Below are 27,472 nucleotides of genomic sequence, written 5' to 3' on the forward strand. Positions count from 1 at the left end.
TGTGCTTTGGCCTTCTTGATTACACCCCTGCATGCTTGAGTAATATTTTTATACTCCCTAGTCATCTGTCCAAGTTTCCGCTTCTTGTAAGCTTCCTTTCTGAGTATAAGCTCACCAAAGATTTCACTCTTAAGCCAAGCTGGTTGCCTGCCATATTTTCCATTCTTTCTGCACATCGGGATGGTTTGTTCCTGTACTCTCAATAAGGCTTCTTTAAAATACAGCCAGCTCTCCTGGACTCCTTTCCCCCTCATATTAGCCTCCCAGGGGATCCTGCCCATCAGTTCCCTCAGGGAATCTAAGTCTAAGTCCAGGATCCGTATTCTGCTGTTCTCCTTTCTTCCTTTTGTCAGGATCCTGAACTCAACCATCTCATGGTCACTGCTGCCTAGGTTGCCACCCACTTCTACTTCCCCTACCAATTTTTCCATTTGTGAGCAGCAGGTCAAGAAAAGCATGACCCCTAGTTAGTTCCTCCAGCACTTGCACCAGGAAGTTGTCCCCAACACTCTCCGAAAACTTCCCGGATTGTCTGTGCACTGCTGCATTGCTCTCCCAGCAGATGTCAGGGTGACTGAAGTCCCCCATTAGAACCAGGGCCTGTGATCTGGAAACTTCAGTTAGTTGTCCAAAGAAGGCCTCGTCTACCTCATCCTCCTGGTCCGGTGGTCTATAGCACACGCCCAGCAGGACACCACCCTTTTTGCTCTCGCCTCTAAACTTAACCCAAAGACTCTCAACAGGCTTTTCTGCAGTTTCATACTGCAGCTCTGAGTAATCATACTGCTCTCTTACATATAGTGCAACTCCTCCACCTTTTCTCCCGTACCTGTCCTTCCTGAACAGTTTAGACCCATCCATGACAGTGCTCCTGTCATGTGAACTGCCCCACCAAGTTTCTGTTGTTCCAATCACATCATACATAGTACCTTGATTGTGCCAGGACTTCCTGCTTGTTTCCCAGGCTTTTGTGTTCGTGTACATGCACTTAAGATAACTAGTTATGGCAGGTGACGTTGTTGCAGGTCATCTTCAGGCTCCTTTTCTTAATGTAGGAGTAAGCTCAGGCTCTTGGGAAGACCCGCTGTGTATTGTTAGGTTTGGGTGATGCTAGGTTCTATGCAGACCTGGGTGGAGAGTTTTTGCTCTGCCTTAGGCTTTGTTTAGTCCACTCTTGAGGCAGGGTGGCTTTTCGACAGCAAGGCACTGGTATTGGGTTGAGTTTCCTGGGGGAAGGGATTGACCTAGCTGCTGTTTGACCCTCTCATTTCAGAACTGATGTACGTGTGGAAATAAAGCAAGCTATGCCTAGGATGCAGCCAGCCTCCCCATCCCAATTCCTTTGGACTGAGAAGCCAACCTCCAGGGCCCAGGACATCTGCCACTCCTTGGCAGAGGGATGACACTGGTGTCAAAAGAAGGGGCAACCGTACCTTCTCTGCACTGTGCTTGCAATAAGTATGGAATGCTGACTGAACCGCTTTTCCTCGGAGAAAGCTAGATAGACATTTCCCAAGGTTTGGTGGGGGCTTGCTGTGCTTCATCTTTTTGCATGTGTCTGTGTTTCCTGGCTTCAGCTGAACTCAGAAGCAGAAGTAACAAAATACTCTAACACAATCTGTTCTGGATCGGGAGTGTGGGTATGTGTATATGTCAGCAGAAATCAGCCATTGCTGGAAATCTCAGAAAGAAATCTTCATCACAGGCTGAATGACTGGAATAAGCCTCCAGATTTGTGGATGTTAATCCCAGCCCGGACTCCAAAGCTCTTGAGGCTCACTGGCTGTGGCCAGCAAGTTGCCAGCAACTATCAAGACTGCCAAGTCAGGTGCCACAGTACAATTGTTACAGCTATGGGAAGGAAGAGGCAAGGGAAGTGGGGGAAATGACATCCCTGAATGAAGACTCCCGACTCCTACCGGCACCAGCCCTGATCATGAAATTTGTAAAGAGAGAGATAGAAACTGCTTATTAGGTGGTTGAGGCAGCCACATATGGGGAACCTCAAAACATCACAAATCCAACATTTATTTTTTTAAGGGACACTTGAGGCCTTCAGCCTATAAAATTCAAATGCAAAAGTCCAGCTACATTGGTGTCATAGGTATCCCTTCCTGGCTGTTTGCACAGCTCAGGGTTCTGTGGGCTACAGTAAAGTCCTTGTTCTGTAGCTAAATGGAGGAATATTCCAACTCAAGAGAAAGAATTGCATGTGAATTGACTGCTTGAGGCAACATCAAGACAGAACCCCCACATCTCTCACTTCTCTAGGACTGGTGAGTATAAATTAGAGGCCTCATATGACCTTCTTCCAAAACCTTGAGATCTCTTGTTGCTGCAGATGCATCTCATAGAAGAAAGGATGGGGTGAATGTCCAAGAAAGGAGCAGGGAAGATACAGAAAGAGCCCAAAAGAATATAGGCTGCAGATATTCCCCTCTCCAAAGAGTTTTGAAGTCTCGGGAAAGCTGTGACTATTAGCATTAAGGCAGCTCTCAGGCTGCTTAAAGGCAGCACTCCCACAACAGCTTTGCATAGTCCAAGGTTGATGGGACATATAACAGGTTATGTTTCTGCCTGGGTGATTAGCACCAGTGCAGACAGAAGTTCTCTTGCCTTAGGCTATTTTGGGAAAACTGAGGGAATTTTTCCCAGCATTAGCATAGGATGAATGGAAGTACTTAATTTTTAAAAATTAGCGCATTTCCTTGTAACAGAAGCAGATCATAAACCTTAGGGTTTCTTCCAAACATTTTGCTTCCCCCCTTCCCAACCAACACCCCTTTTTAAACCATATTTTTAAAGCAATGGTGCCTTTAAAAAAATACTAGTTTTGATTTCAGCACCCAGCAAATTGCTCCCTTCTGCTCACCCTGATTCACAACCTATTCCACTATCAAAGGCAGATGTGTTCCAAGGCAGAGCCACTGGATCCAAATTCTGATTGCTGTTGGCATAAAACACGTAGGACGGCTGCACAGAGCCAGTCCATGTACAGTGGCACCCCTTTGCCCAGTCATGTGACGTTCAGAAGGCTGCAGCACTGGGAAGCAGCTAGCAGGGCTTGGCAGTTCAACTTCTGTGTGAACTCGAGGGAGTTGCCAGCCCAGATGTTTTGCCTGGAAGAGAGGCTGGTAACAACTGTGAGATCCACATAGGGCTGAGAGCCACATATTCCCCCCTGGCTTTTCTGATCACAAGGGAACCTTAAAAGAAGAGAGTAGAGATGACTGACAGCTGGTGCACCTCTAGGGGCTTACAATGTTGCTCACACTGGTATGGCTGCAATGGGCAAGTGTGGACTCACACAACTTGGTTACACCTGTCATAGGTCATAGTTATCCTTCCACAAGGCAGCCTTCTCAACAATGCTAACACTGGACAGCTATTTGGGGACTAAGCAGTAAACAAAGACATGTGCCTTGAGCCCCCACTGCAATAAACTTAAGTAAAACAGCCCTGAGCTCCCATTAACTTGTTTAGTTATTGATCTGTATCCACAGTAGTTCCATTGTATCTTTACAAGTGGTGTTTCAGGGTGTGGTATAAGTAAACATGATACAGGGATCAGGAATTACAATACTTAAAGAATGAGGAGTCCTTGTGGCACCTTAGAGACTAACAAATGTATTTGGGCATAAGCTTTTGTGGGCTAAAACCCACTTCATCAGATGCATGTAGTGGAAAATACAGTAGGAATATATATACACATAGAGGACATGAAAAAATGGGTGTTGCCACACTAACTATAACGAGAGTAATCAGTTAAGGTGGGCTATTATCAGCAGGAGGGGGAAAAAAAGCTTTTGTAGTGATAATCAGGATGGCCTATTTCCAACAGTTGACAAGAAGGTGTGAGTAACAGCAGGGGGAATTAGCATGGGGAAATAGTTTTTACTTTGGGAGTGGATGGGTCATTACACAGTCTTTATTCAAGCCTAATTTCATGGCGTCCAGTTTGCAAATTAATTCCAGTTCTGCAGTTTCTCATTGGAGTCTGTTTCTGAAGTTTTTTTGTTGGAGTATTGTGACTTTGAGATCTGTAATCAAGTGACCAGGGAGGTTGAAGTGCTCTCCAACTGGTTTTTTAATGTTATAATTCTTGACGTCTGATTTGTGTCCATTTATTCTTTCGCGTAGAGACTGTCTGGTTTGGCCAATGTACATGGCAGAGGGGCATTGCTGGCACATGATGGCATATCACAGTGATAGGTGTCCAGGTGAACGAGCCTCTGATTATGTGGCTGATGTGATTAGACTGGGAGTGGATGGGTCATTACACAAACTAAAATCTATTTCCCCATGCTAATTTCCCACCCCCACCCCCCACACACACTGTTACTCACACATTTTTGTCAGCTGTTGGAAATAGGCCATCCTGATTATCACTACAAAAGTTTTTTTTCTCCTGCTGATTATAGCTCACCTCAACTGATTACTCTCGTTATAGTTAGTATGGCAACACCCATTTTTTCATGTCCTCTATGTATATATATCTTCCTATTGTATTATCCACTACATGCATCTGATGAAGTGGGTTCTAGCCCATTAAAGCTTATGCCCAAAAACATTTTTTAGTCTCTAAGGTGCCACAAGGACTCCTCGTTCTTTTTGCTGATACAGACTAACACGGCTGCCCCTCTGAAACCATTTACAATACTTGTCGTTCCAATTCCTTCAGTCTCGCCTTAAATGAGGAGGTAAACTAGCCCCCCTCAAATTGTACCCGCTAAGTCTTTTCATATGATTTTAAAATCTCTATTTCCCATTGGCCCAAGACTATAACTAGTAATACGTCAAAGACCTTCAGATTCTGATTATAAAGAGCAGCTGGGAACATAAATAATGACAGTAACATAGATTGGAGCCATTTAAATCCTTAAGGGACAGACTTTCAAAGCAAAGCATATGCAATTGTATGCATCAATTAGGAATGGAGGACTTAAGTATTAAATTTTTTTTGGCCTAACTGAGTATATAACTAGCTATGTAAATACCTTGATCAAAATTGGCACTCATGCTTTAACCAAGAATTTGCAAATGTTGGGTCAGCTTCACTTTGAAAATCTGGTGCTAAAACGTTAAGTAGACAGAACAAGTAAGCAGACAGAGTTCAAAAAAGAACTAGATAAATTCATGGAGGTCCATCAATGGCTATTAGCCAGGATGGGCAGGGATGGTGTATCTAGCCTCTGTTTGCCAGATGCTGAGAGTGGGCAACAGGGGATGGATCACTTGATGATTGCCTGTTCTGTTCATTCCCTCTGGGGCACCTGGCATTGGCTACTGTCGGAAGACAGGATACTGGCTAGATGGACCTTTGGTCTGACCCAGTATGAACATTCTTATGCTCTTACAGTCTTATTGTTTTCTTTTCCTGTTTAAATTATTTTCCCCATTGATTTTATTCTATATACTTAAACTAGACATTGGTCATTTCCATAATTGTGCCACTTTTCCCCTTCATCTGCTCTTTAGTGCAACCTTTAAAAAGATGGGAAAGTAAAAGGAATTTGTTAATAGGTTATTGTATTATAGAATTTGAAAAAATTCCCATTACTTCTCCTGTGTATCATTAAGCAAGCAAGCATGTGTTTAGCATCCGGAAGGTGGAACTCCCCTGTTGTGTTGCAGTACAAACAGGTCACTTTCTGTAGTACAATATTTAGCCTGGAAAGAAAGGGGCATCTTGTTGCTGAAAAAGAAAAGGATCAGTTCTAACAAACCCCAGCATATTCTTTACATAGAGTCATAACGCTGCCTCTCCCACTCAAAGTGCATGAAGTATCTTAAAAATATCAACTAGTGGAGCTTCACAGTCCAGCTGTAAGTAAAAATTGTCCCTAATTTACAGCATAAGTGACTAGAGATTAGGAAATCTAGGTCCTAAGTCCCATAGGTCTGCATGTTAACTGTTAGACAATATTTTTTCTCTCCTCCTAGGGATAAGATTCATGCACCTCTGGGGTCCTGGATTCAAATCCTGCCTTTGGTCAAAAATAAAGATGAGTTTGCTGCACACATTCTAGTCCTTATGGATTTGTCTACATCACCTAACCACAGAGAGTCTCATAGCAACCAAGGACCCCAATTCTATTTCCATTTAATTTAATACAAGCTTTGCCACTGAACTCAAAAGGGAGCAGAGTTAGACAGTGCTGCAGCCAGGATCCCATGTGGGTAGCTCACAGAGCACCTGACCCTAGCCCATTTGTTCCATAAAAATTAATACCAACAGCCCTGCCTGGAAAATCTGAAGCAGCTTCACATAAGATTAAATAATAAAATTCAATAAGAGAGAGGCTATTGCACTGGTTGTATGGTTTATATTTAATGCGATGAACCACTCTCCATTTTTAGCTGCCTCTTCATTTTCAATATGCTAATAAATTTTGCACTGATAGCACAGAACTGAATCATAAAAATGTTCATGGAGGAAAGCTGGAGATGTAACAGCCGTGTAGGACACAACTGGGACTTTCACAACCAGAGAAGTTGTTGGAGACAGTTTGAGTGAGATAAGCACATTATCTAGACGTTTCTGCCAAAATCAGGCCAATAGTCAGTAGAAAAACCACTTACCTCAGAAGTAATAGTTTCCACTGAGAAACCACACAAGCAAATAATAAGAGAAAAATATTGGAGCATAAAATAAGGTATTGAATTTGAGTTTACGCAATAAGTCAGGTTTCCTGCTAAGCCATGGCCTGGCTTGTTGCTGATCATCTGCCCTTGCTCAGGGTTTGCTGATTAAAATGGAGTCTATTTTAAAAAAAGAGAAAGGGATGGTTCAAAGGAAGCCGCAGCTTTCTGAGATTTATTCAGAATTAAGCTCTGATGAAATCCAGGACATATAGACACATGCTAAGTGAGTAAGAACAACAACAGATGTACAGACTTTATACATAACAATTGCCAAAGCCCTGGTAACTGCTGCTAAGTAGTCGTATCCCCATTTTACAGCTTGGGCTGCCTGTGCAAAGGATAGTCGAAGGATTATTTCTGAATCTGTCCATCAGAATTTTAAGCAGCAAGGCCTCTTTTTCCAGATCCAATCTCTGTGGCTGGCTCTTGCACCTGTAGCTATGTTGCAAGCTGCAGGCTGTCCCTTCTCAGGCCAGGTCTACACTATGAGATTAAATCGATTTTAGATACGCAATTTCAGCTACGAGAATAGCATAGCTGAAATCGAATATCTAAAATCGATTTACTCACCCGTCTTCACCATGCGGGATCGATCCATGCGGCTCGCTGTGTCGAATCCGGAAGTCCGGTCGTCTAGCTGGAGTTCCGGAATCGATCTAAGCACTCTCTGGGATCGAGATATCGCGTCCAGACCAGACGCAATATTTCGATCCCAGAGCAATTGATTTTAACGCGCCGATCCGGCACGTAGTCTAGACGTGGCCTCAGTCTCCCCTGTAACCCACTAGTGAATTCGTCTCATGCCTTCTTCCTCCACAGCTTGTCAGCTGGCTCCAGCGTTGACCCCTCTTGTTCCGCTTCGATGGAGAACAATGGTGGAAGCACCAAGACAGAACTTCCCCAGTACAGGACATTTCTGCATCTGTAGGAGGCCAGCAGGTGGCACAGAGGAAGGGAATTAGAGGGCAGCTGGACTGCACAGAGTTACCTTCTATCATATCATATCTGCGCAGCTACCACGTGCCCAGACATAAGACACAGAAAATCTCTGGTTCAACTACTCTTAACACCTTTCTACATGTGAACAGTCCCAGGGCTGCGGCCTAATTCTCTTCTGTCTTATCTGGTTCACTGCACCATAACAGTTCCCTCACAGTAAAAATTACACCTAATTCCTGTGACAAAGTCAGGCCCAGCAGCTGCAGGAGGGTCTGGGAAAACAGGTATGTTAGCCCTAGAATGCTAAAGGCCCTTTTTCTGACAAGCTGGGAAGTGGTTACTTCAGATCAGTTAGGGACACCCGAGTCCAACTAATGGCTGCCTGACACCTATTAAAACCTCTCTCCTGGGGAGGGGTGGGGACAAAATGCTGCAAGGCTGGGGGCAGAGGGAGATCTGCTTCTCCTATGTGAGAGACTGTGCTCCTCCCCATAGGGGAGACACCCAAACCCAGGGCTTGTTTAGGGGTAGGGCTGACACCCTGGGGCCAGCGACAGGGCAACATACTCCTGCCCCAGTGAGAGGGGCAGGGAAAGTTGTTCCCTTTGTTTGGTGCATAATAGACTTGTTTCCCTTTGTTTGGCAAAGGAACACTCCTCTGGACTGCCCCGAGGCCTTCTGGGAAGGCTCTGAGAAACAAGCCCCAAAGAGGGAAAACAGACACACTCCAGAGTGGGGCTGATTTACCCCAGGCCCTGTCAGTGCCAGAGGAGGGAGTGCTAGGTCCAGCAAGGCAGAAGGGGTGCCACGCCATGTTCCCAATTGCAAATTTGCATATGCGCTTGTGGTACTGTAACCCCTAACACCTCCCGCATTTGGCTCTTAAGAGGAAGGAATGAGAGAAGTCTAGGCAAGACACTTAAAAAAAAAAAAAATGTGAAGAAATTGTTTCCTTATATTACTGGACTCTGAACAGAAAATTCCATTGTGAAAGCTAATCTCTTGCAAGTTCCCCTTTTTGGAAGGAAATAAAAAGAAGAATCATTCAAACTGCACTCAGTCTAACAGAGGCCAAGATGAAGAAGCTGGCTGTAGTCCTGGCGATATCCCTGATTGTAACTGACCTCACTACCCTGACTGGTGAGTAACTTTTCCTACTAGAACTTCACTCTCTTGCAATAATTGGCTTTTAAAAGGATGCAGTTTTCACCGTGAACCTGTCAATAAGCCCTATAAGCTATGACTCTCCTTTTGGCTTGCATGCAATTCCTACCCCATCGATTAGTAAGGCCCTGATTCTGAAAGCTGAACTGCTCAGGCAGATTCTCATACCCATGGCCAGATCCAGACAGTGCCACACCATGGACATCTCCATTTCAGTGTGTGGGGGTATGCAAGACTGGAGCCTATACTTGTATCCCTTTTTACATCACACTGTGTTATAATGGAATATACAAACCGGTAAATAAGACTAAGACTATCTACACACACACTATTTACAGTACTTTCTAGTCCAAACCCATGTACAGTACTCCTTATTTTGCTTTTCTCCTTGTAACATCCAAAATAAGACATCTTTGAAAAATATTAATGCAACACTGCAAATGAGACAGTGCATGCTGAATTTTTAATTAACCAGTTTTAAATGTTATTACAATGAAACTATATTTTGACATAAACAATGTAACTGGGGAAAAGGCTTGTGATTTCTCATATGGGGAGTAAATTAATATTTCTCTCTCATGCCTCCTACAGTAATTTTCCCTCTCTACAACTCTAGGCAGGGAGAGATTAGTAGTTCATTTGGGTTCACCAATACTGCCACACCTTTTTTACCCTCTTAAGTGGGCAAAATGAGATTATGTATGTTCCACCCAGCCCCTTTAAAATTCCACAATTCTATTTCTGATCAAATTTGTCTGAACCATTTGTTGTTAGTGACTTTGAATAAGAAACTTAATATGACAATTTATTAATTACATGCAGCAGTCTGGGAGTCAGCTGCCAACTCAAATCATTTAACTGGTGAAACAGATGTCAAAGCATTCAGTTTTAATATCTAGCGTATAGCATCACCACAGAAACTGGGGTCCTCAATGTTTGGTTTTCTTACCTGGAATTCTAAACTAAGTGTTAGGGCTTGATACCTGCTACTACTGAAGCCAATTGGAATTTTGCCGCTGAGTCCTGTGTGAGCTGTAATGCCTGTAATGATATTGGAAAAATTAACCTACTGCATGCTAAGCAGGGGTACCTAATTAGTCAAAGAAAATATCAAGGCATCAGCAATATTGACCCTGATCCTGCAGAATCTTACACATGCCTGTCTTTATGCACTGCGAGTAGACGACTTCATTGAAGTCAATGACACTGCTAACAGTATTTTAAGTTAAGCATGTGCGTGTACCTTTGTAGGACTGGCGCTGTCAATACTTTAAATCCCCAAATGCTGACTCCTCTCACCCCTTCTCCTTTCTTGCAGTTGTCTTTTACACTCTGCCACTTCACTGCAATAACATTGCAAAAGGAATTATCACTGTAACAATTATTCTTGTATTATACTTTTTAAAGTACCAGTCACTTATTTTGTACATAATGGTAGAATTAATGGACTGTGTAAAACACTGGGTAAATTTTCAGAAGTACCTATATTCAAAAGTGCCTTAAGTGCTTGAGAGATTGTTTCCCATTGAGTTTCATCTCCTAATTGCCTGCTTCGTTAAAAATGGGCCTTTAGCTTCTGAAATAAAAACCCTTATTACTGAAACTAAAATAAATATTTAAAGTAATATTACATGGACGGTTATTATGTCTTGGTTAAACTTAACACAATTTAACTCAAAGATGGAAAAGTCTGTTGTAGCAAAACCAATGATTTTTTGGCTGAACCAAAAGGCAAACATTTTCATTATAAAAAAAATCCAACTCACTAGAACAGAAGGAAAAAGTTAGAGCTTGTTTATTTTGGGGGAGAACAGGAAAGAAGCAGCTTAAGCACTTGGAAGACTAATTTCCACTTAAATAGGTCTGGTCTATACTTAAAATTTAGATCAACCTAGCTACATCACACAGGGGTGTGAAAAACTCACACTCCTGAATGCCATAGTTATGGCAATCTAATGTCCAATGAGATGGGACTAGGGCAATGGAAATGTTTCTGTTGACCTTTCTACTGCTGTTCACAGAGATGACGCTGACAGAAAACCTCTTCTGTCGACATAGGAAGCTTCTATGCTACAGCACGACACTGCATAATGGCGCACTGCGGCTGCAGTGTAGATATGCCTTTAGGTTCCACGTTTCAGTGTCTATCTCCAATTTTAACCTTCTTCCAAACTAGTTACCTCTAATGCAGGGGTAGGCAACCTGCGGCACACGAGCTGATTTTCATTGGCATTCACTGCCTGGATCCTGGCCACTGGTCAGGGGGGCTCTGCATTTTAATTTAATTTTAAATGAAGCTTCTTAAACACAGCCCTGTAATGGGCATAGAATAACTGTATTATTAATTACTTGTCTTATGTTAGAGTCTAGAAGTCAGGGCACCAATGTGCTAGGCACTGTACAAGCAAAGAGATAGATTATGAACTCTTCAGGGCAGGGACTAAATTTAAGACTGTAGACAACCGATAAATACAAACCAACCAACCTGCGGCATAAGGAAATGATACTATTGAACATGATAAACGGTGCTCATAGCATAAGAGCTGTCTAACCATTGTCAAGTGTTCTGTGGGTATCACGAAAGAGAGAGTTTGTTTGAAGGAGGACAACAAAATATCCTTAACTCCCATCCCACTTTCCCTCACACAGCTATGGCTGATAGAAAGACAGTGATGTAAATTCAACGGTTATTTTCATTAGTATTTATTGGTTTTGAGGCTAGGTTATTTTTGATGTGCTCTCCGTAGTAGCTTAGAATGGGTTTGGGCCTTGGCAATTTTTGGCTAACAGAGACAAATAGATGGTTTTGTTCAACGCTTCCTGTTGCAGGTCTACCTATGGAAAGCCTTCTAACCAACCAGAGATGCAGATGCCGCAAGCAAACCTCAGATATCATCAGTCCTTCGAAGATTAGTTTTATTGAGGTGATTCCTCAGGGGATTCAGTGTAGAAGGAAGGAGATTATGTAAGTGGGAACTCCAATGACCCTCAATTTATTCTATTTCTTTTGTCATTCATTCACTGAGTAGTTTGTGTGATCAGTTTTCTATCCAGGGGTTGGTTATACATGTCTTGCCTCAGCTCTTGAGATCCTGCCAGACCTCTTGTAGATTAACTGTAACAGATTCCACTGAACCAAGACCTCCATGCAAGAAGAGGCAGAATTGCCTCCTCACCAGCATGTGACATGCCTCTATTCACTTTAATGGGGTGTGACCTCTGAATCTGCACTGGCCTAGTCTAAAGTAAGGGAAAGTGCATTTTAAAATGTATTAGGTCTTGTTTCTGTGACATCTGCCATCTTGGCCAACATACCAGGTACTGAACTGGGCAGCTCCAGAGCTGAACACATGAGTCTCTACAGCATGAGTTAAAATGCCAGATTATGTAGCTACGGGCCATAATGAACTCACACTGAGCACTGGGTTACATCTACACACACAAGTTGCACTGGTTTCACTAAAATAGTATAAGCCTGATTTAGTTGAGCCCCGTGCAAGTTCATGTGCGCATTTACAAGACACACTTATAATCGATTTAAAACTGGTTATACCAGTACGACCTACCTGTAAATTGACTGTGGTAAGTTAAACTGACAAGAGCCATGTTTACATCAAGTTAACACCTTATCCACAGAGGGGTTTGCATCAGTTTAAAATCACACTCGGGTTGCCACCTTTGAAATGCAAAAAACCTGGCACCTACCCACCCCACCCCAAACCACAAGGCAACTCCACAACCACTCTCCCCTTCCCCCAAACCTATACTCACTCTTGTGTGACTCAGATCCTCTCTCACACACACGCTCTGTGCACTTGCATGTTGGTGGGCAACCAGCTGTTGTGTTTCGGCAGTTTCGATCTGTTATCTCAAAGTGCGGAAGTGGGAACACTGCAGAATCTTTAGCTGGCCACTGAAACTTTTCTTATTTGATATCCCAGTACACTGTGATGATTATGCAGATCTTTAGACCCATGTAAAAAAAAAAAAAAAAAAAACCCAGCAGATTTATTTATTTTAACGGCAATTGTCAAATCCATTTAAAAAACAGCCAGGCATGTCAAATAACCAACCTCTGCCCTGTGCTCAGGGGACCTAGGACCCGTCTCCCTAGCTCAGAGGGTGAGGTAACCCTAAATTGTATATTTAGTTAAAATGGGACAGCATGGGCCTGGTACACCCTCAAAAATTGTAGTAGATAGAGCTATTCAGTTAAGGGGTGTGATTTTTATTTTTTTTTTTTACACAGAAATAGTTTTACCAGTACAAGCCCTAGTATGGGTCAGCCATACCAGTATAAAAATGCCTCAGACCAGTATGGGCTATTCCCATTCCTTGTACTTGAATAGCTATACCAGTATAACTCACCTGGGCAGGTTGTACTTTGACTATACAAGTAAAGTTGCACAACTTCGTAGACAAGGCCTCAGTGTGTAAGGGCAGGCTTTAGCTGCCACGTTTCAAAGAAGTGCCATTTCAAAACATTTTAATAGTGGAGAGCAGCTCTTTAAAAAGAGGAGAGCCCAGAGTTGAAGATGACCAGCTAACTTATTTTTTTTTTTTAAGAGCACTTAATTAAAACACGTTAGCTGTCACACAAGGAACCCACAGATGCTTTTTCCTAGTCTAGACAAGGTCGGTGTCTCAGGGCTTGCCTACACACGAAATGTTTCCAGTTCTATCTGAGTAGTTAAACCTCTATAGCCATACTGGTATAACTCCCTGCACAGACACTTTTAATCCAGAGTAAGAGTAGTTTTCTCTAATTTAGTTTGAACTCCTTCCAAAGTGACAAACTAAACCAGAAAAAGCTGCTCCTATTCCAATTAGACCGTGCATATGGGGAGTTATATCAGGAAAACTTTTAATGTTTTAAATTCACATTTTAGCTTAGAGTGGTATAAATTTCCAGTGTAGACAAGCCCTGGCACAAACCCCTCTGTGGACACTGTGTTCACTTGATGTAGACATGGCTCTTATCAGTTTAATTTAGGCCGCATCTGCACTCAGGAATAGCTCTGTCTGAGCATGCACCTGCACCTGTGTTCACCCCTAAGTGTTTGTGGCCCCAGTGGAGCTCAACTTAATTAGTTGCCAGTTAATTCAAGTTAACTCGCACCTTTGTAAATGCTAATTTATACACTGTCACTCCCACATCACCTGGGTGTGGTGCTCTGTCCCATTTAGTGGTCTGAGACCACTTAAATGGAGAGATAAAATGAGTCTGTTCTACATCCTTAGCTACCAGCCAGTTGACTTTTAGCTCTTGCTGTAGAGGGTCATGCACTAAGCTCCAGAGATCCCCTGTTCAATCCTGCCCACCGATGATAGCAGGGTCGGTCAGCGTTACAATTGCACTGAATTTTTGTGGTTTACTGTAGGGCTCTGCCTGGGGTACATCACAACTGTGTGTGTCCTGGAACAAACATTTGCAAAGAGTATCTAACCTAGCATTTACAGAGGAGTTGGCTCAATTGGTTCATTGCCAATTGTTACTTGAGTTACAACACAGCCATAAACTCCTCTCTGTACCTACCCTAAGTGTAAACAGAGATATTCAGATTTGCACCAATTTTGCTAGTCAGGATTTAAACTTGCTTAAAATAAGGTAAACCCTGCTTAGCTGAAAGTTCCTTGTACGTGTTTGTCTACATTCAGGGCTTGGCTACACTTGCAAGTTAGAGCGCATTAAAGCAGCCCCGGGAGCCCTAGCTCACTCCCTGTCCACACTGGCAAGGCACGTAGAGCGCTCTGACTCCACGGCTAGAGCGCTCCTGGTACTCCACCTCGGCGAGAAGATTAACACTTGGTGCGCCTTGGCTAAAATGCCCAGGCGCCAGTGTGAACAAGGTGTTGCATTACTGCACTCTGATCAGCCTCCAGAAACATCCCATAATCCCCTTAAGTGGCCACTCTTGTCATTGTTTTGGAATTCCTGCAGGAATGCAGATATGCCCTTTGATAACTCTGTTTGACAGCCAGGAGCTTATCTGCTCCGGGACAAAGCAACCATTATGGTGGAATGCTGTGTGAGAGAGGCGGAGGGGGGGAGGGGGAGTCTGTTGCTATCTGAACTTACAAGGCAGCATGCTGACATGCTCTCAGCACCCCAAAAACCCACTTTCTCCCCCCCACATACACACATAACACCCCCTGTCACACTCCACACACACCCCAGTAGCATAGCTAAGGGGGAAGCGGGGGCAGCAGCCACTCCCACACTGAGCACAAGTGGTGTGTTGTCAATTTCCTGGTGCCTTTGTACTCACCCGGGGAGTGATTAAAAAGAAAAAAAAAAGCGCGGTGGCACTTTTTTTTTTTTTTTTAAACTCACCCGACGGTGCTCTGGGTCTTCAGCAGCATTTTGGCATCAGGCCCTTCACTCTCTCACTTGTTTTGGCGGCATTTCGGTGGTGGGACCTTCAGTGCAAATGAAGAGCCCGCCCCCAAAGAGCCCACCCCGCCCGGAGGGCCACCGCATGAGTAAAAGTGCCACAGCAGGTGGCACCTTTTATTTTTATATTGCTCCACCTGGCTACCCCACTGCCCACTCCCTCATTTGAAAAGCACATTGCAGCCACTTGCATGCTGGGATAGCTACCACAATGCACTGCTCTCTGTGGCCTTTGCAAGAACTGCTAATGTGGCCATGCCAGTGTGCTATCAGCGGGGACAGACTGCAGCGCTTTCCCTGCTCAGCTGTATGAAGGCGGGTTTAACTCATAGCGCTGTACATCTGCAAGTATTGCCATGCCCTTAGGCTATATCTTCACTGCAGAGTGAGCTGGGGTGAATAGCAACTGGGTCAGCCATGCCCAGGTATAAGCAACCACAGTGCAAAGTCACACCAAAATGTACTGTCCTCATTGGTCCTCTGCTCCCCCGTGTGTCACCCAGACCATGGCTCTTGTGCTGCAGTAAGAACGATGTTGTTTGAGCTGCTCTAGGAATCTTTTCCAATGAATTGTGGGAGAACTTGTCTGTCCTTCTGAGCACCCAGGGATAATTGTGAGAAGGCATTAAGGACTATCAGCACTGGAGAGGTTTAGCCTGCTCCTTGGCTGTAAAGTGGGTGTGTTACCGGCCTGAGTGAAAGCAACACCTGAGATTTAACCCACACCCGCAGCCGGGCCAGCTAGCCCAGGTTTAGAGCACCACCAACAAACCTGGGTCAGAGCTTTGTGTGTGGACAGCAGGAGGGTGGGGGCAGAACCCATGTAAGAACCCAAGTTACTGAGTGAAGATGTGCCCTTAGGGGTCAGCACCAGTGCACTACACTGAATGCTGAAATTGCCAGTTCCACACACCCAAGCCCAGCTCCCACTTGAACACTGCAGGATTACTCTTCTGCAGTGGTGGATTAGCCACTGGGCTAATGGGACCTGTGCCCAGGGTCCCCAGCCAATTGGGTGGTCCTGGAAAAATGCGAGCCCCCGCACCCTGACCTGCTCCGCTGGCGCTCCTGTGCCAGGGAGTGGGGGAAGCCCCCATGCCCTGACCCTGGTCCCCAGCAGGAGTGCTAAGCGGGGTGGGGAATGAGGGGGCTGCAGGCTAAAAGGGTGGGGAGGGGCCTCCCCACTTGATCGGGCCCATGGCCCCACAGAACTGCAGTCTGCCTTGACTCTTCTTGCTAGGTGACCTCCTGGAAGATATCCCAAGAGTTGGTATTATGAGAAGCTAAAATGACCCCATTATGTTTCAGACTTACCCTGAAGAATAAACAGAAAGTCTGTGTGTATCCCAATGTAACATGGATCCAGCTGTTGCTTCATAAGCTGACGCAGAGGTACTGTATATGTCGGTGGGCACCTCAGGGATGAAAGTAACTTAAAGGATTTACCTGTATGCCGGAGTCCTGAGGGAGGCGTGGCCTTTCAAGATTTAAAGGCCCTGGGGCTCTGGCTGTAGTCTTTAAATCACCTCGGAGCTACCAGCTGAAGAGGTGGCTGGGAGCCCCAGGGTGAATTAAAGGGCCTAGGGCACCAGTCACTGCAGAGCTCCAGGCCCTTTAAATCACCGCTGCGGGGAGCACCGGGCCCTTTAAATCACCCCAGGGTGTCAGGGCTCGGGCTCGGGCTGGGGCAGCAACGGCAGGACTCAGGCAGCACTTTAAAAGGCCTGGGGCTCCCCACAGGGGCTGGAGCTCCGGGACCTTTAAATCTCTGCCCACACCTGGCTGTTGGAGCTCTGGCAGTGATTTAAAGGGCCCGGTGCCCCCCACAGCAGCTGGAGCCCCTGGGCCCTTTAAATCACTGCCGGAGAAACTGGTCCAGTCCAGCACGGCATACTGGACCGTACTGGCTTACTTTCACCTCTGGGGCACCTTGAGAAAGAGATGCAAGAATACACAGCAAAATAGTTGTTTTTCTGGCTCACCAGTTCAAACTGAAAAACAGCCAGGGGTCTAAAGACGACAGAGAGGAGTCTAATCATACGCAAGTCTCTTTTGCTGCCACTCAACAGTCAGAAGAATCTAACAAATGTGTTATATTCTGCCACTTCAAATTCTCTGCTCCTACAGAGACCAGCCCCTAACACTATTGTGAACCATTAAACATCTGCTACATTCTACACTTGAGGGAGAAGTATTTCAGTGGGGGATTTACTGTGTGTAAAGCACTTTGAGGGTGGGGCAGGTGGATGAGAAATATTATGCAAATGCTAGGCATCGACCAACAGAAAAGCTTGGAAATGATGGTGCAAGACGTTTCTTTCCCTAACGTCTATGCTTCAGAAATAGTCGCCTGGATAATTAATTTAAATTCCCCGTATCACAAGTAGTGTTCAAACATCACAAGCACCGCAGTGATAGGAACAGATCATGAACATCCCCCAGTTCAGACACACTATAAATTGCCATTTGTAGTTTGCAGTAACTGACTTCTGGTTTGGATACTTTTAAGTAACTACAAATATTTACTACCTTATTTAAAAAAAATTTTTTTCTCTCTCAATACAGTAACAGCATCAGTGCAGTGCAATTCTTGGACTGACTTTTCCTAGCAAAGGAAACCGACCGGACGCAGGCTTACTAATGGACCGAAATTTCTTTCCTGGAAAGCAACGCTTCACCGATTTCCCAACTACTATTTTTCTTTGTTATACTATTTTTCACTCTACTAAGCATGTTTAAGGGCTGCAGTTTGAAAATCTATAGATACTTGTGGTTGCCCTCATCAACCTCAGGGGAAAGAGTATGGATTTGTGCCTATTTTGATTGCAACAGTAAGCATGAACTCTGCCTTTGAATGCTTAATATTTCTATTGAGACAAATACTGTGATGAGCTTAGCTCCAAATATGTTGTGGAGAGGATTCAAGTGGACCCTCCTTATTCCTGCATAAGTTAACTATGAAATAATTAGTAAGTGTACTGCTCTACCCTATATCACAGGGTAAAACTCGTCTTCTTCAGCTGTCAGTAAAAGTGCATCGCTCCCCTCCTGCTAGCTCTCACCCTGGTACTTGGCACCTCCTTTCAAGCCCTCTATAACTCTGTCCCCCGACCCTCAACTCCACCAGTGCTTCCACCCAGTGTCTTGAACAACTGCCTCTGTGTTGTCTTCCACGTGGCCCCCTAGGCACGGTATGACCTCTGAAAGTCCATCTGCAAAGCTGTAAGGACAAGACCTTTGACTGCAGCCATATTGCAAGGCGTAAGGCCTTCATCTGCAGTCAGGTTAAAAGAACAGCAGCCATTAGCTGAGAAGCAGGAAGTCGCATCCTCACATTCCATCTATTCCATTAAAACAATGTAATATCGGGCTGTTAAGAAAGAGACCCTGTCCTAATGGCACCCACTATCATCAGATAAAGAAACAGATCTTAAGATGGTTAAAGAAAACATAATTTGACAGCTGTATCAATTGCAGTGGTTGTGAAGTCCTCATTTCTTTATTGTTTTGTCATTATGGTCCCTGTTTCTCTACTGTTTGTCTGTCTGATCTCTGGCCGGTTCTTTAATTGTTTGTCTGTCACAGCATTAATTTTGCTAGGTGTAAATTAATTAAGGTGGTGGGGTATGATTGGTTAGAGAATTTCGGTAGGATTGGTTAGTAAAACTTTAGTTAAATAATTGGTTAAGGCCTAGCTCAGCAGGGCTCAAGTTTCACTATATAAACTGGGTCCAAAAGAAAGTTCTTTGGGAACCAACTCCAGGCCCCAGTGCCAAGAACAGAGCTGCCAAACCTCAACACTCTGCCAATGACACCGTGCAGAAACTGGACCTGATCCTAACTGGCGAGCACTGTACGTGTAGTGTGTGCAGTCTGGTTTTAGTGTTTGCTCATAAATAGAGGATAAGGATATTACCATGTAAGGCACTTCCACTGGTAAAAGGTCCTGCAAACCCACAGAAAATTACACCCTGATCCCAAGGAACTGGGTGAAGGTGGGTACTTAAATTGACATGGTTATGCCTGAGCCCTAGGAATGGGGTAAGGGTGGGTGCCCTAGAGTGTGCATAGCAGAGAATATTGTGCATGTAACAGGCCCTAGCCTCTCTGCTTTTCAGTCCCTCTTAACTCACTTCTGCCATACTGTCTATGGTGAATGTTGTAGATCTGTACAGGAAAAAAAACCCCAAACCCTTCCCTAATCTCTGTCAACCTGCCTCTTAGACTGCATGCTCCCTAGGACAAGGGCCATGTCTTCTTGTACGTCTAGAAAGAGCCTAATGTATTGAAGCCACTACCACAAACAATAGAGATTGAGAGTCTTATTAAGGCTGTCACCCTGACCCACGTGAGTGTTGGTAAAATTGGAGGTAGACTATCATTTCCACTGCAGAGCCCATTTTTCCAGACAACATGATTTGACTGTGTAAAACTTCTATGTGTAGCAAACCCCTCTTCCACATCCCTCATGTTTGTTTCTGGTCTTTTCTGGCTTACACGTAAATTAGTTACCTAAGTACAGGACACAGCAGGGTAGAAGAGAGAACCCTAGAAGCCACCTCCTCCAATTGATCTTTGATCCTTGTCTGTGGTCCAGGAACTTTAGTTTCACCTGTGGGTTTAGGGGGGCAGGACTATTACCCTAGGCCAAGGATTCTCCCACTTTTCATTTTGGGGACCACCTCATGAGAGAAACTCTTATGGGCCAATGGCCCCTTTTCCTCCACAAGTTGATTCTGAGAATGTCCTTTGGTGCCCAGCCAGGGAGGACTCCATGAATCACATCTGTGAGCTCCTGTTCTTAAGGAATAAGTATATGGTCGAGTGCTACTCCCTCTCCTGCTCATACATGCCACATGGCAGCAAGAGGCTTTATTAAAAGGTAACACTCTTCATGGAGTAACTCCCTGCTTTGCCCCACTGCAAGTTTGATCGCTCATTATTCAATCTCTGATTTACAGCGGGTCCCAACCAAGATCCCCATTGTGCTAAGTGTGGTACAAAACACATAGTGAGACACATTATGTCTCCTGTGTGCCCCAAGCAGTTTACAAGACAGAGGCGCAGAGAGGGGAAGTCACACTGCTGGTCAGTGGCAGCATAGAGAACAGAACCAGGTGTCCCAACTCCCAGTCTCAGCAGCCTGTCCAGGTTCTCACTCCGGTGAATATTTATGTTCCATTCACTAGTATGCTATCTGAGCCACCTATCTGGATAAGCAGAAACATATTTAGGACTCTGATCTGGATCAGTGCCTTTCGCCTCACACAAGTCATTTGTGGTGGCACACACTGCTGTGCGATTCCCGCTCTGCTGTTACCAGATACAAAACTAGACTGGCTTCTCTTTTCCCGGGGTTGCCATTTCTGTTCTGACTGCACTTTAATTGTACTGTACATTATACAATAAAATCATTTATGCACTTGGTGGTTTCAGATTTGAGAATTGGTTCCACTTGGATTTCAAATGAAAACTTTGTTTTCTTCAAACATGCTGGTGAAGTTTCATTAGGTAAAACAGTCTAAGGCAGGGGTCGGCAACCTTTCAGAAGTGCTGTGCCGAATCTTCATTTATTCACTCTAATTTAAGGTTTCGTGGGCCAGTAATACATTTTAACGTTTTTAGACAATCTCTTTCTATAAGTCTATAACATATAACTAAACTATTGTTAAGTAAATAAGGCTTTTGAAATGTTTAAGAAGCTTCATTTAAAATTAAATTAAAATGCAGAGCCCCCCAGACCAGTGGCCAGGACCGGGGCAGTGTGAGTGCCACTAAAAATCAGCTCTCGTGCCGCCTTCGACACCGGTGCCATTGGTTGCCTACCCCTGGTCTAAGGCAACCACCTCATTCCAATGCAATTATTACTCCATAAGATGTACTTATAAATAAAAGCTCCCTATTTTATGAAAACAGCTGAGTACATGTTCCTGCAAAATGCGTATTCCTTCCTCCCATTCAGAGAAAGTTTGTATTAAATCCTTTATCCATTACCTGCACAGCTGTATGCAGTAGATAAATCTTACCTAGGCCTACAGTTTTCTGAGGTCTAATCAAGCAGCTTTACATTTAATTAAGTCCTCTTTTCAAATGTTTTTCCCATTCATAACTCAAAAGTGCTTACCTGCTTTTAAATGCTCAGTCTTTACTGAGAACAACCATTAGGTTTCTATGTTAATTATTTCTCTTTTCTCTCCTTAAAAAAGAGGACCACACCACAGGTTATTCTGTGGTTTTAAAGGAAATAGGTACAGAACTTGGCCAAGATTTAAAAAAAATATTTTGGATATGTAACCTGAGACGCTTTTAAAGGGTCTGATGTTCAAGAAGTGCTGTGCTCTGTGAAGAAAATCAGAGCCTTTTAATGTCTGAATTTGAGCACCTAAAATCACCCATTACTTTTGAAAACCTTGACCAAGAGCTGGACTTGCTGCTATCCCAAGCCTTTGGCTGTTCAAGCTGTTATCTCTTGTAGCTGGTATCTTAGACTTTCCCATCCTTTGGTCTAAGGTGGCAGGAAATGCCACAGTCTCCACTTTCTAGTTACTCCCCTCTGATCCCCTCTTTTTACAAGAGCTCACTCAGTAGCCCTGCCACCAGGAAAGTACAATTAGGCAGGCCAAAAAACAAAAAAAAACTTGAACAACAACTAGCAAAAGATTCAAAAACCAACAGCCAAAAAACAAATTTAAGTACATCAGAAGCAGGAAGTCTGCGAAACAACCAGTGGGACAACTGAGGTGCGCTCAAGGAAGACAAGGCTGTTGTGATGAATTCTTTTCATTGGTCTTCACTGCAGAAGATGTAAGGGACATTCCCACGTCTGAGCCATTCTTTTTATGGTGACAAATCAAAGGAACTGTCCTGGATTGAGGTGTCAGTAGCAGAGGTTTTGGAACAGATTGATAAATTTAACAGTAATAAGACCCCAGAAAACAGATGGCATTCACCCAAGAGTTCTGAAGGAACTCAAATGTGAAATTGCAGAACTACTAACTGGGGTATGTAATGTCAAAGTCAGACTCAGGGCTCACAATTTGTTAGATCACTCTGTTTATTAGCACAGCGCTCTGCTAACACCCAGATAATGTGAGGACCATGCAAGACCCACACTACCTTATTTTATACAGATAAAAAGGGTGCAAACTTAGCAAGATAACAAAAGGGAGCAGAACTGACAAGTTTACCTGAGGCTAGACATACATAGTTAATTTCCTTACTATGGTTAATGTTTCACCATTAGTTTACGTGGACTCATTGTTTATGCCTTAATGTTTCTTTTCCTGACACCTGTATTTTAACATTCCTTATTTCTGCTTAAAGGTACATCCAGCATTTCTTTAATTCTTTCTATTTTTACAATATAATTCATTCTACTTTCACAGTAACCTATCGCTTAAATCAGCCTCTATCAGGAGAATAGCTAATGTGACTCCAGTTTTTAACAAGTGTTCCAGAGGTGATCCCCGCAATTACAGGCCAGTGAGCATAACTTCAGTAGCTGGCAAATTGGTTGAAACTATAGTAAAAAACAGAATTATCAAACCTATAGAGGAACACAGTACGTTAGGGAAGAGTCAACACAGCTTTTGTAAAAGGAAATCATGCCTCATCACTCTATTAGAATTCTCCAAGGGAAGGTCAAAAAGCATTTGGAGAAGGGTGATCCAGGGGGATCTAGTGTACTTGGGCTTTCAGAAAGCCTTTGACAAGGGTCTTCACCAATATTCTAAGTAAACTAAGCAGTCATGGATAACAGGGAAGGTCCTCTCACGGATCAGTAACTGGTTAAATGACAGGAAACAAATGGTAGGAATAAATGGTCAGTTTTCAGAATGGAGAGACAAACCACAGTGTGCCCAGGGATCTGTACTGAGACTAGAGCTGTTCAATATATTCATAAATGATCTGGAAAAAGGGGTAAACAGTGAACTGGCAAAGTTTGAAGATGAAACGAAATCGCTCAAGACTGCAGTCAGCTTTGGACTTTAAGTTACAAGGCTCACTAAACTGGCTGACTGGAAAACAAAATGGCAGATGAAAATCAATGTTGATAAATGCGAAGTGATTCATATTGGAAAACATAATCCCAACTACACACAGAAAATGATGGGGTCTAAATCAGCTGTTATCACCCAAACATCTTGGAGTCATCATGGATAGTTCTCTGAAAATATCTTCTCTGGGTACAGCAGCAGTCAAAAATGCTAACAAAATGTCAGAAACCATTGGGAAAGGGGCAAATAAGAAGACAGTAAATATCATAATGCCACCATACAATAATCTACGTTACACCCACATCTTGAATACCGCATGCAGTTCTGGTCGCCCCATTTCAAAAAAGATGCTGAATACAGAATAGACTCCAAGCAGAGAGCAGCGCTGTGCCTGTTCATGGGCCCACTCAATCCCAAAGGCAGTGGCAGGATCACCAGCGTGCCAATTTCTCACAGCCTACCTGGTTTAGACACAATGGCCCAGGTTTTGCAGTGCAGACTCTGTGTGCCAACGCCACCAGTGCAAAGCAGCCCTCACGCGAGCATAGGGGGATCCTGTTGTGGCATAGCAGTGCCCAATGTCACCCTCGTCCTCCTTGCAGCTGGCGCAGGGAGCTTGACCTGGGGAAAAAGGGATGGATCCCCTATGGGCATATCAACTCCTTGGGACTATTGGAAGTTGGCATAAGTTAGAACAGCCTTGAAGTTGCTCTAGCTTGCGCGGAGGAGCATCCTGGATCAGGGAAGTGCAACAAGGGAGCGTTTAAGGTCACCTTTGTTCATCCTCTCCTGGCTCCTTAGCTGCAGCCGAGCATTTGCGTCAGTGAATTTACTGTGAAAAACAAACCAGACACTTATAAGGCTTAGATGGAAAGTAGAAGCAGTTATAAACATTTTATATATCTCTCCCTTTAGCATGCTGACTGGTGGGGTTTTAGCTCATCTGTGTGACAAGAGGAAAGAGGACTTGACAAAGCCGATCTTGGTTCTGGGATGACTTTTCACTCATCTGTCAATTTCCTATTTTAAAGCACAGCTTCAGCGACCTAAACAGGTGGATCCCTCTGTCCTGTGGCAGCCCTGGAACAACTGCAGTGAGACATTGAGGGGAAGCCACTCTGTAGAAAAACCTCCAAAAGAAATATAAAGTCCAAAGCCAGGTAGACACAGAGTCAGATTCCCTACCCACATGTAAATAAAAAGCAGAAGCTAACACGGGGAGGGGAAGGGAAAGAGGTTGGTCAAAGGAAAGGATAAGATGATGTGGTGGTCAGATGGAAAGTCAGGACACACATGGAGGTGTTTGAAATCATGACTGATTACCTATTGGCTTGCAGGGTGTTCTCTGCTGGAGGCTATGCCCTGTACCTTGTTCTTTATAATTCACAACTGACATTTCCACTCAGATCTTCTGCGGGGGGCTAAGGAAACAATTGCCCAGGAGCCCTGGGCCCTTTTAAAGCACTGGGGTGGGCCGCAGGACTCCTAGGCGTGCGCATGGGGTGATACTGGCGGTCGGCGGTGAAGGCTGCTGGGTGGGTATGTGAAAGCCCTGGCTGTGCCACAAGAGCATGTCCAGCAGTGCAGCCAGCAGCAGCTCACTGGGTACCAGCCAGCGCAGGTGTAGCACCGCCCCAATGTCAAGCGTGCGTGCACCAGCCGACGCACTTGGTCCAGCACCATGCCCGTGTGGAGATGCCAGGCCGGGCCAGCAGCAGTGTGAGGCTTCCCCTGCACAAATCAAACCTCAGCTGTCCCTTTCTAGGTGGTCTATTGACAGTTGTGCCCTAGGGCCTGGAATTGCTGTCAGTGGGTCTGCTTCCATTGTCCCAGAGCTATTTTCACAAAGGAAGTATTTTAAAATAAACCGGGATTATGCTGCACAATGAACTGTGAACTCTTCCATCTTTAGAGCTAAGCACCAGCTGTCTCACATAACTTCCACAGTCAGTCTATTAACCTTGCTGCAGGCTAGCTCTGGAATTCCTTTAACCCTCAATAGCATCCTTCGCAGAGCTAGCTAGAGACGTAACCCGTGAGGATCAGTCATTCCCCTCTCTGATATCCTGGGTATTTAGCCTACTGCACCTGTTATCTGTGCACTTTCTGGATGTTTGTCACTTCTGCCCAAAACGTGCTAACCAATTCTAAGTACTATTATAAGCATCAGCTAAGGAGCACTTTATAACTCATAATACTTCATAACTCCCAAGCCTGACGCAAAAGATGATACAAGGAAATTCAATTTATTTGTACTCCCACCAACATAAATTTAGTCTAGTTTTATGTTCTCATTCTTCACAAAGAATTTGTGGCTCGTGGTATGTTGAAGCAATTAATCCTCACACCCATCAGATGCAGGTACAGCAAGTATTATTCCCCCTTTTACAGCTGGGAGGCGCTAATACTCCCCCAAATTTTTCTTATTAGACTTACCAAGTTTGTTCTAAGACATGAGTTGTGCTCTAATTAAGATGCAACCAACGAATGATCAACAGGGCCAGGATATCACTCATACCTATTGGGATATTGGAGCACATGAAATGAAAACAAAGCCCACGTACAAGAAAATTTGCTTTGCCTTTATTTAGGAGACACTCCACATTGGGATCCCAGAAGCAACTGAACAAAGAGGGAAGGCAGCACTAGTTTGAGGACTAACAAATCTCCCTCCAGTGCTGTCTGCATTGGGACAATCAGATAAAGCACCCTTCACACTGCTGTTTCATCTGCTGTGGTTTAAAATTCCAAATAAGAGGCAGTGAGAGATTGAATGAGCCCCAAAAGCCTTTACCATTTCAATCCTACTGATAAACAATCGTGAGAAATGCAGGTCTGTTGAGATAGTTCTTTCGAGAACAACTTTCTACAGGGCTTTTCTAAATCATATCAAAAAGTGTTAGCCATAACTTTCTCAGCAAAGCTTTATCTGGATACATACAGTGGAAGAACAGAGAAATATCTACTGACTAAATACCACCATGCCCACATTCACTTAATATAAAGGCATGGAGCTCACTGGTTCTACAAACATACTAAGTATCAGAAAAGCAATCTCACCTAGGAGGTAGCATGGCACCTGAATTCCTACCTCACTTAGGTTAAAATTTTCAAGTCCAAGATCCATTTTTAGAAGTGATTTAGAAAGCTTTCACGCAAATCACAGATACATTTTCCTATACACAATGGACTCCTAATCCTAGACATTTATTATGGGTAAAGTTTTCCAAACATGACTTTTCACCAAAAATCTCACTGAAAGTCATCTTCCTCCTCCTTCTTCCAACCCGTGTCAGAATCTGAAAGCTGACCCTCCTCAAAGAGGAGACTTGGGATTTATGCTGCTGGTGGGAAACACTTTGCATCTCTTAAGATGAAGGGGATCTGGGGGCTCTTTTCCTTCACCCCCATGTTCTGCTCTTTGTCAACCAGGGCCTTGCTCTTCTCTTTTCATCCATTTCAGAGCAGTATGATAGGAAGGAAGGGACATGTCCACAGCCTGTTTGTATTTTTTTGTTGAGGCAACTAGAGAGGGGTATGAACGTCTGGTACGTCTGCCTAGCTCATGGCAGCAAGCTTCTCCTCCGCAGACTCAGACTAGCAAGGCTCACCACACCAGTGGTCTAAAAATAGCTGTGAAGAGAGCCCAGACACTTCAGAGCCCCAGCTCCAGCCTGAGCTACAAATTCAAAGCGCTGCCTACACAGCTATTTTCAGAGCACTAGCATGAGCCCTGCTCGCCTCAGTCCGTCAGGCCGGGCTGGGAGGCTTGCTGTTGCCGGCTCTGTAGACGTACCTTGAGAAAGGCCTTTTTCCTAAGATGCCCTTGATCCTCCTCGTCCTCTGAGGGAAATTTCAGACAGAGTCCACCAGAGGAGAGAAGGCCCTCATTGTTACCACTTATAAGCAGCTTTCTTGCCCTGAGAAAGGAGCAGCTCATACTGGAGCTTTGCAATGGACTGAGTCCAGAAGGGAGCTTCTCAGAGAGGCATGCTTTGTTCAAGGGGGATTTTGGATGTGGTCTGGACTAGGCTGACCCCACCTGGGGGCACCAGCCTCCAACCCTGGAGGTTTAAAAAGAAGTTCTTGGCCCGCTTGCTGTGCTGAGCTGACATTGCTGGTAGGGAGTAGCCCTGAGCCAGCATTAGGTTGGGGGTGAGGAGCAATACTGTGGAAGAGAGGGCAGGGTTAGTCCAGGGGCCCCTTACCAAGCTGTCCTTGCTCTGTAGCTCCCTGACACCACAATACCTGCCCTAGAGGAGCTGGGCAGCTGCTTCATGGTCAATAACGGTGACTGAGGCAGGAAACTTCTCTGGGCCTGTGATGTTGTCCT

The 27,472-nt window shown here is 44.4% G+C and overlaps 1 protein-coding gene across 2 annotated transcripts; it reads left to right on the forward strand.

Annotated features, from left to right (window-relative positions):
• The first annotated feature begins 1,307 nt into the window (after positions 1-1,307).
• Positions 1,308-20,564, forward strand: LOC116827163 (C-X-C motif chemokine 13). Of its 2 annotated transcripts, XM_075066770.1 has the most exons (5): positions 1,308-1,429; positions 8,561-8,724; positions 11,578-11,713; positions 16,451-16,534; positions 17,708-20,564. In XM_075066770.1, the coding sequence occupies exons 2-5, from the start codon at positions 8,661-8,663 to the stop codon at positions 17,739-17,741; spliced, it is 318 nt and encodes a 105-aa protein (XP_074922871.1). In that variant the 5' UTR covers positions 1,308-1,429; positions 8,561-8,660; the 3' UTR covers positions 17,742-20,564. The 2 variants fall into 2 exon arrangements, with proteins under 2 accessions (XP_074922871.1, XP_032640375.1); XM_032784484.2 differs by lacking the exon at positions 1,308-1,429 and having other exon boundaries at positions 8,555-8,724.
• Positions 20,565-27,472: the final 6,908 nt, after the last annotated feature.

Source organism: Chelonoidis abingdonii, chromosome 5, assembly GCF_003597395.2.
Source record: "Chelonoidis abingdonii isolate Lonesome George chromosome 5, CheloAbing_2.0, whole genome shotgun sequence".
Classification (NCBI taxonomy): domain Eukaryota; kingdom Metazoa; phylum Chordata; order Testudines; family Testudinidae; genus Chelonoidis; species Chelonoidis abingdonii.

Coding starts and splice junctions, on each gene's coding strand:
- LOC116827163 (XM_075066770.1), top strand. CDS start 8,661: ATGAAGAAGCTGGCTGTAGTCCTGGCGATATCCCTGATTGTAACTGAC. Junction 8,725..11,577: donor TGACCTCACTACCCTGACTG/GTGAGTAACTTT, acceptor TTCCTGTTGCAG/GTCTACCTATGGAAAGCCTT. Junction 11,714..16,450: donor TGTAGAAGGAAGGAGATTAT/GTAAGTGGGAAC, acceptor ATTATGTTTCAG/ACTTACCCTGAAGAATAAAC.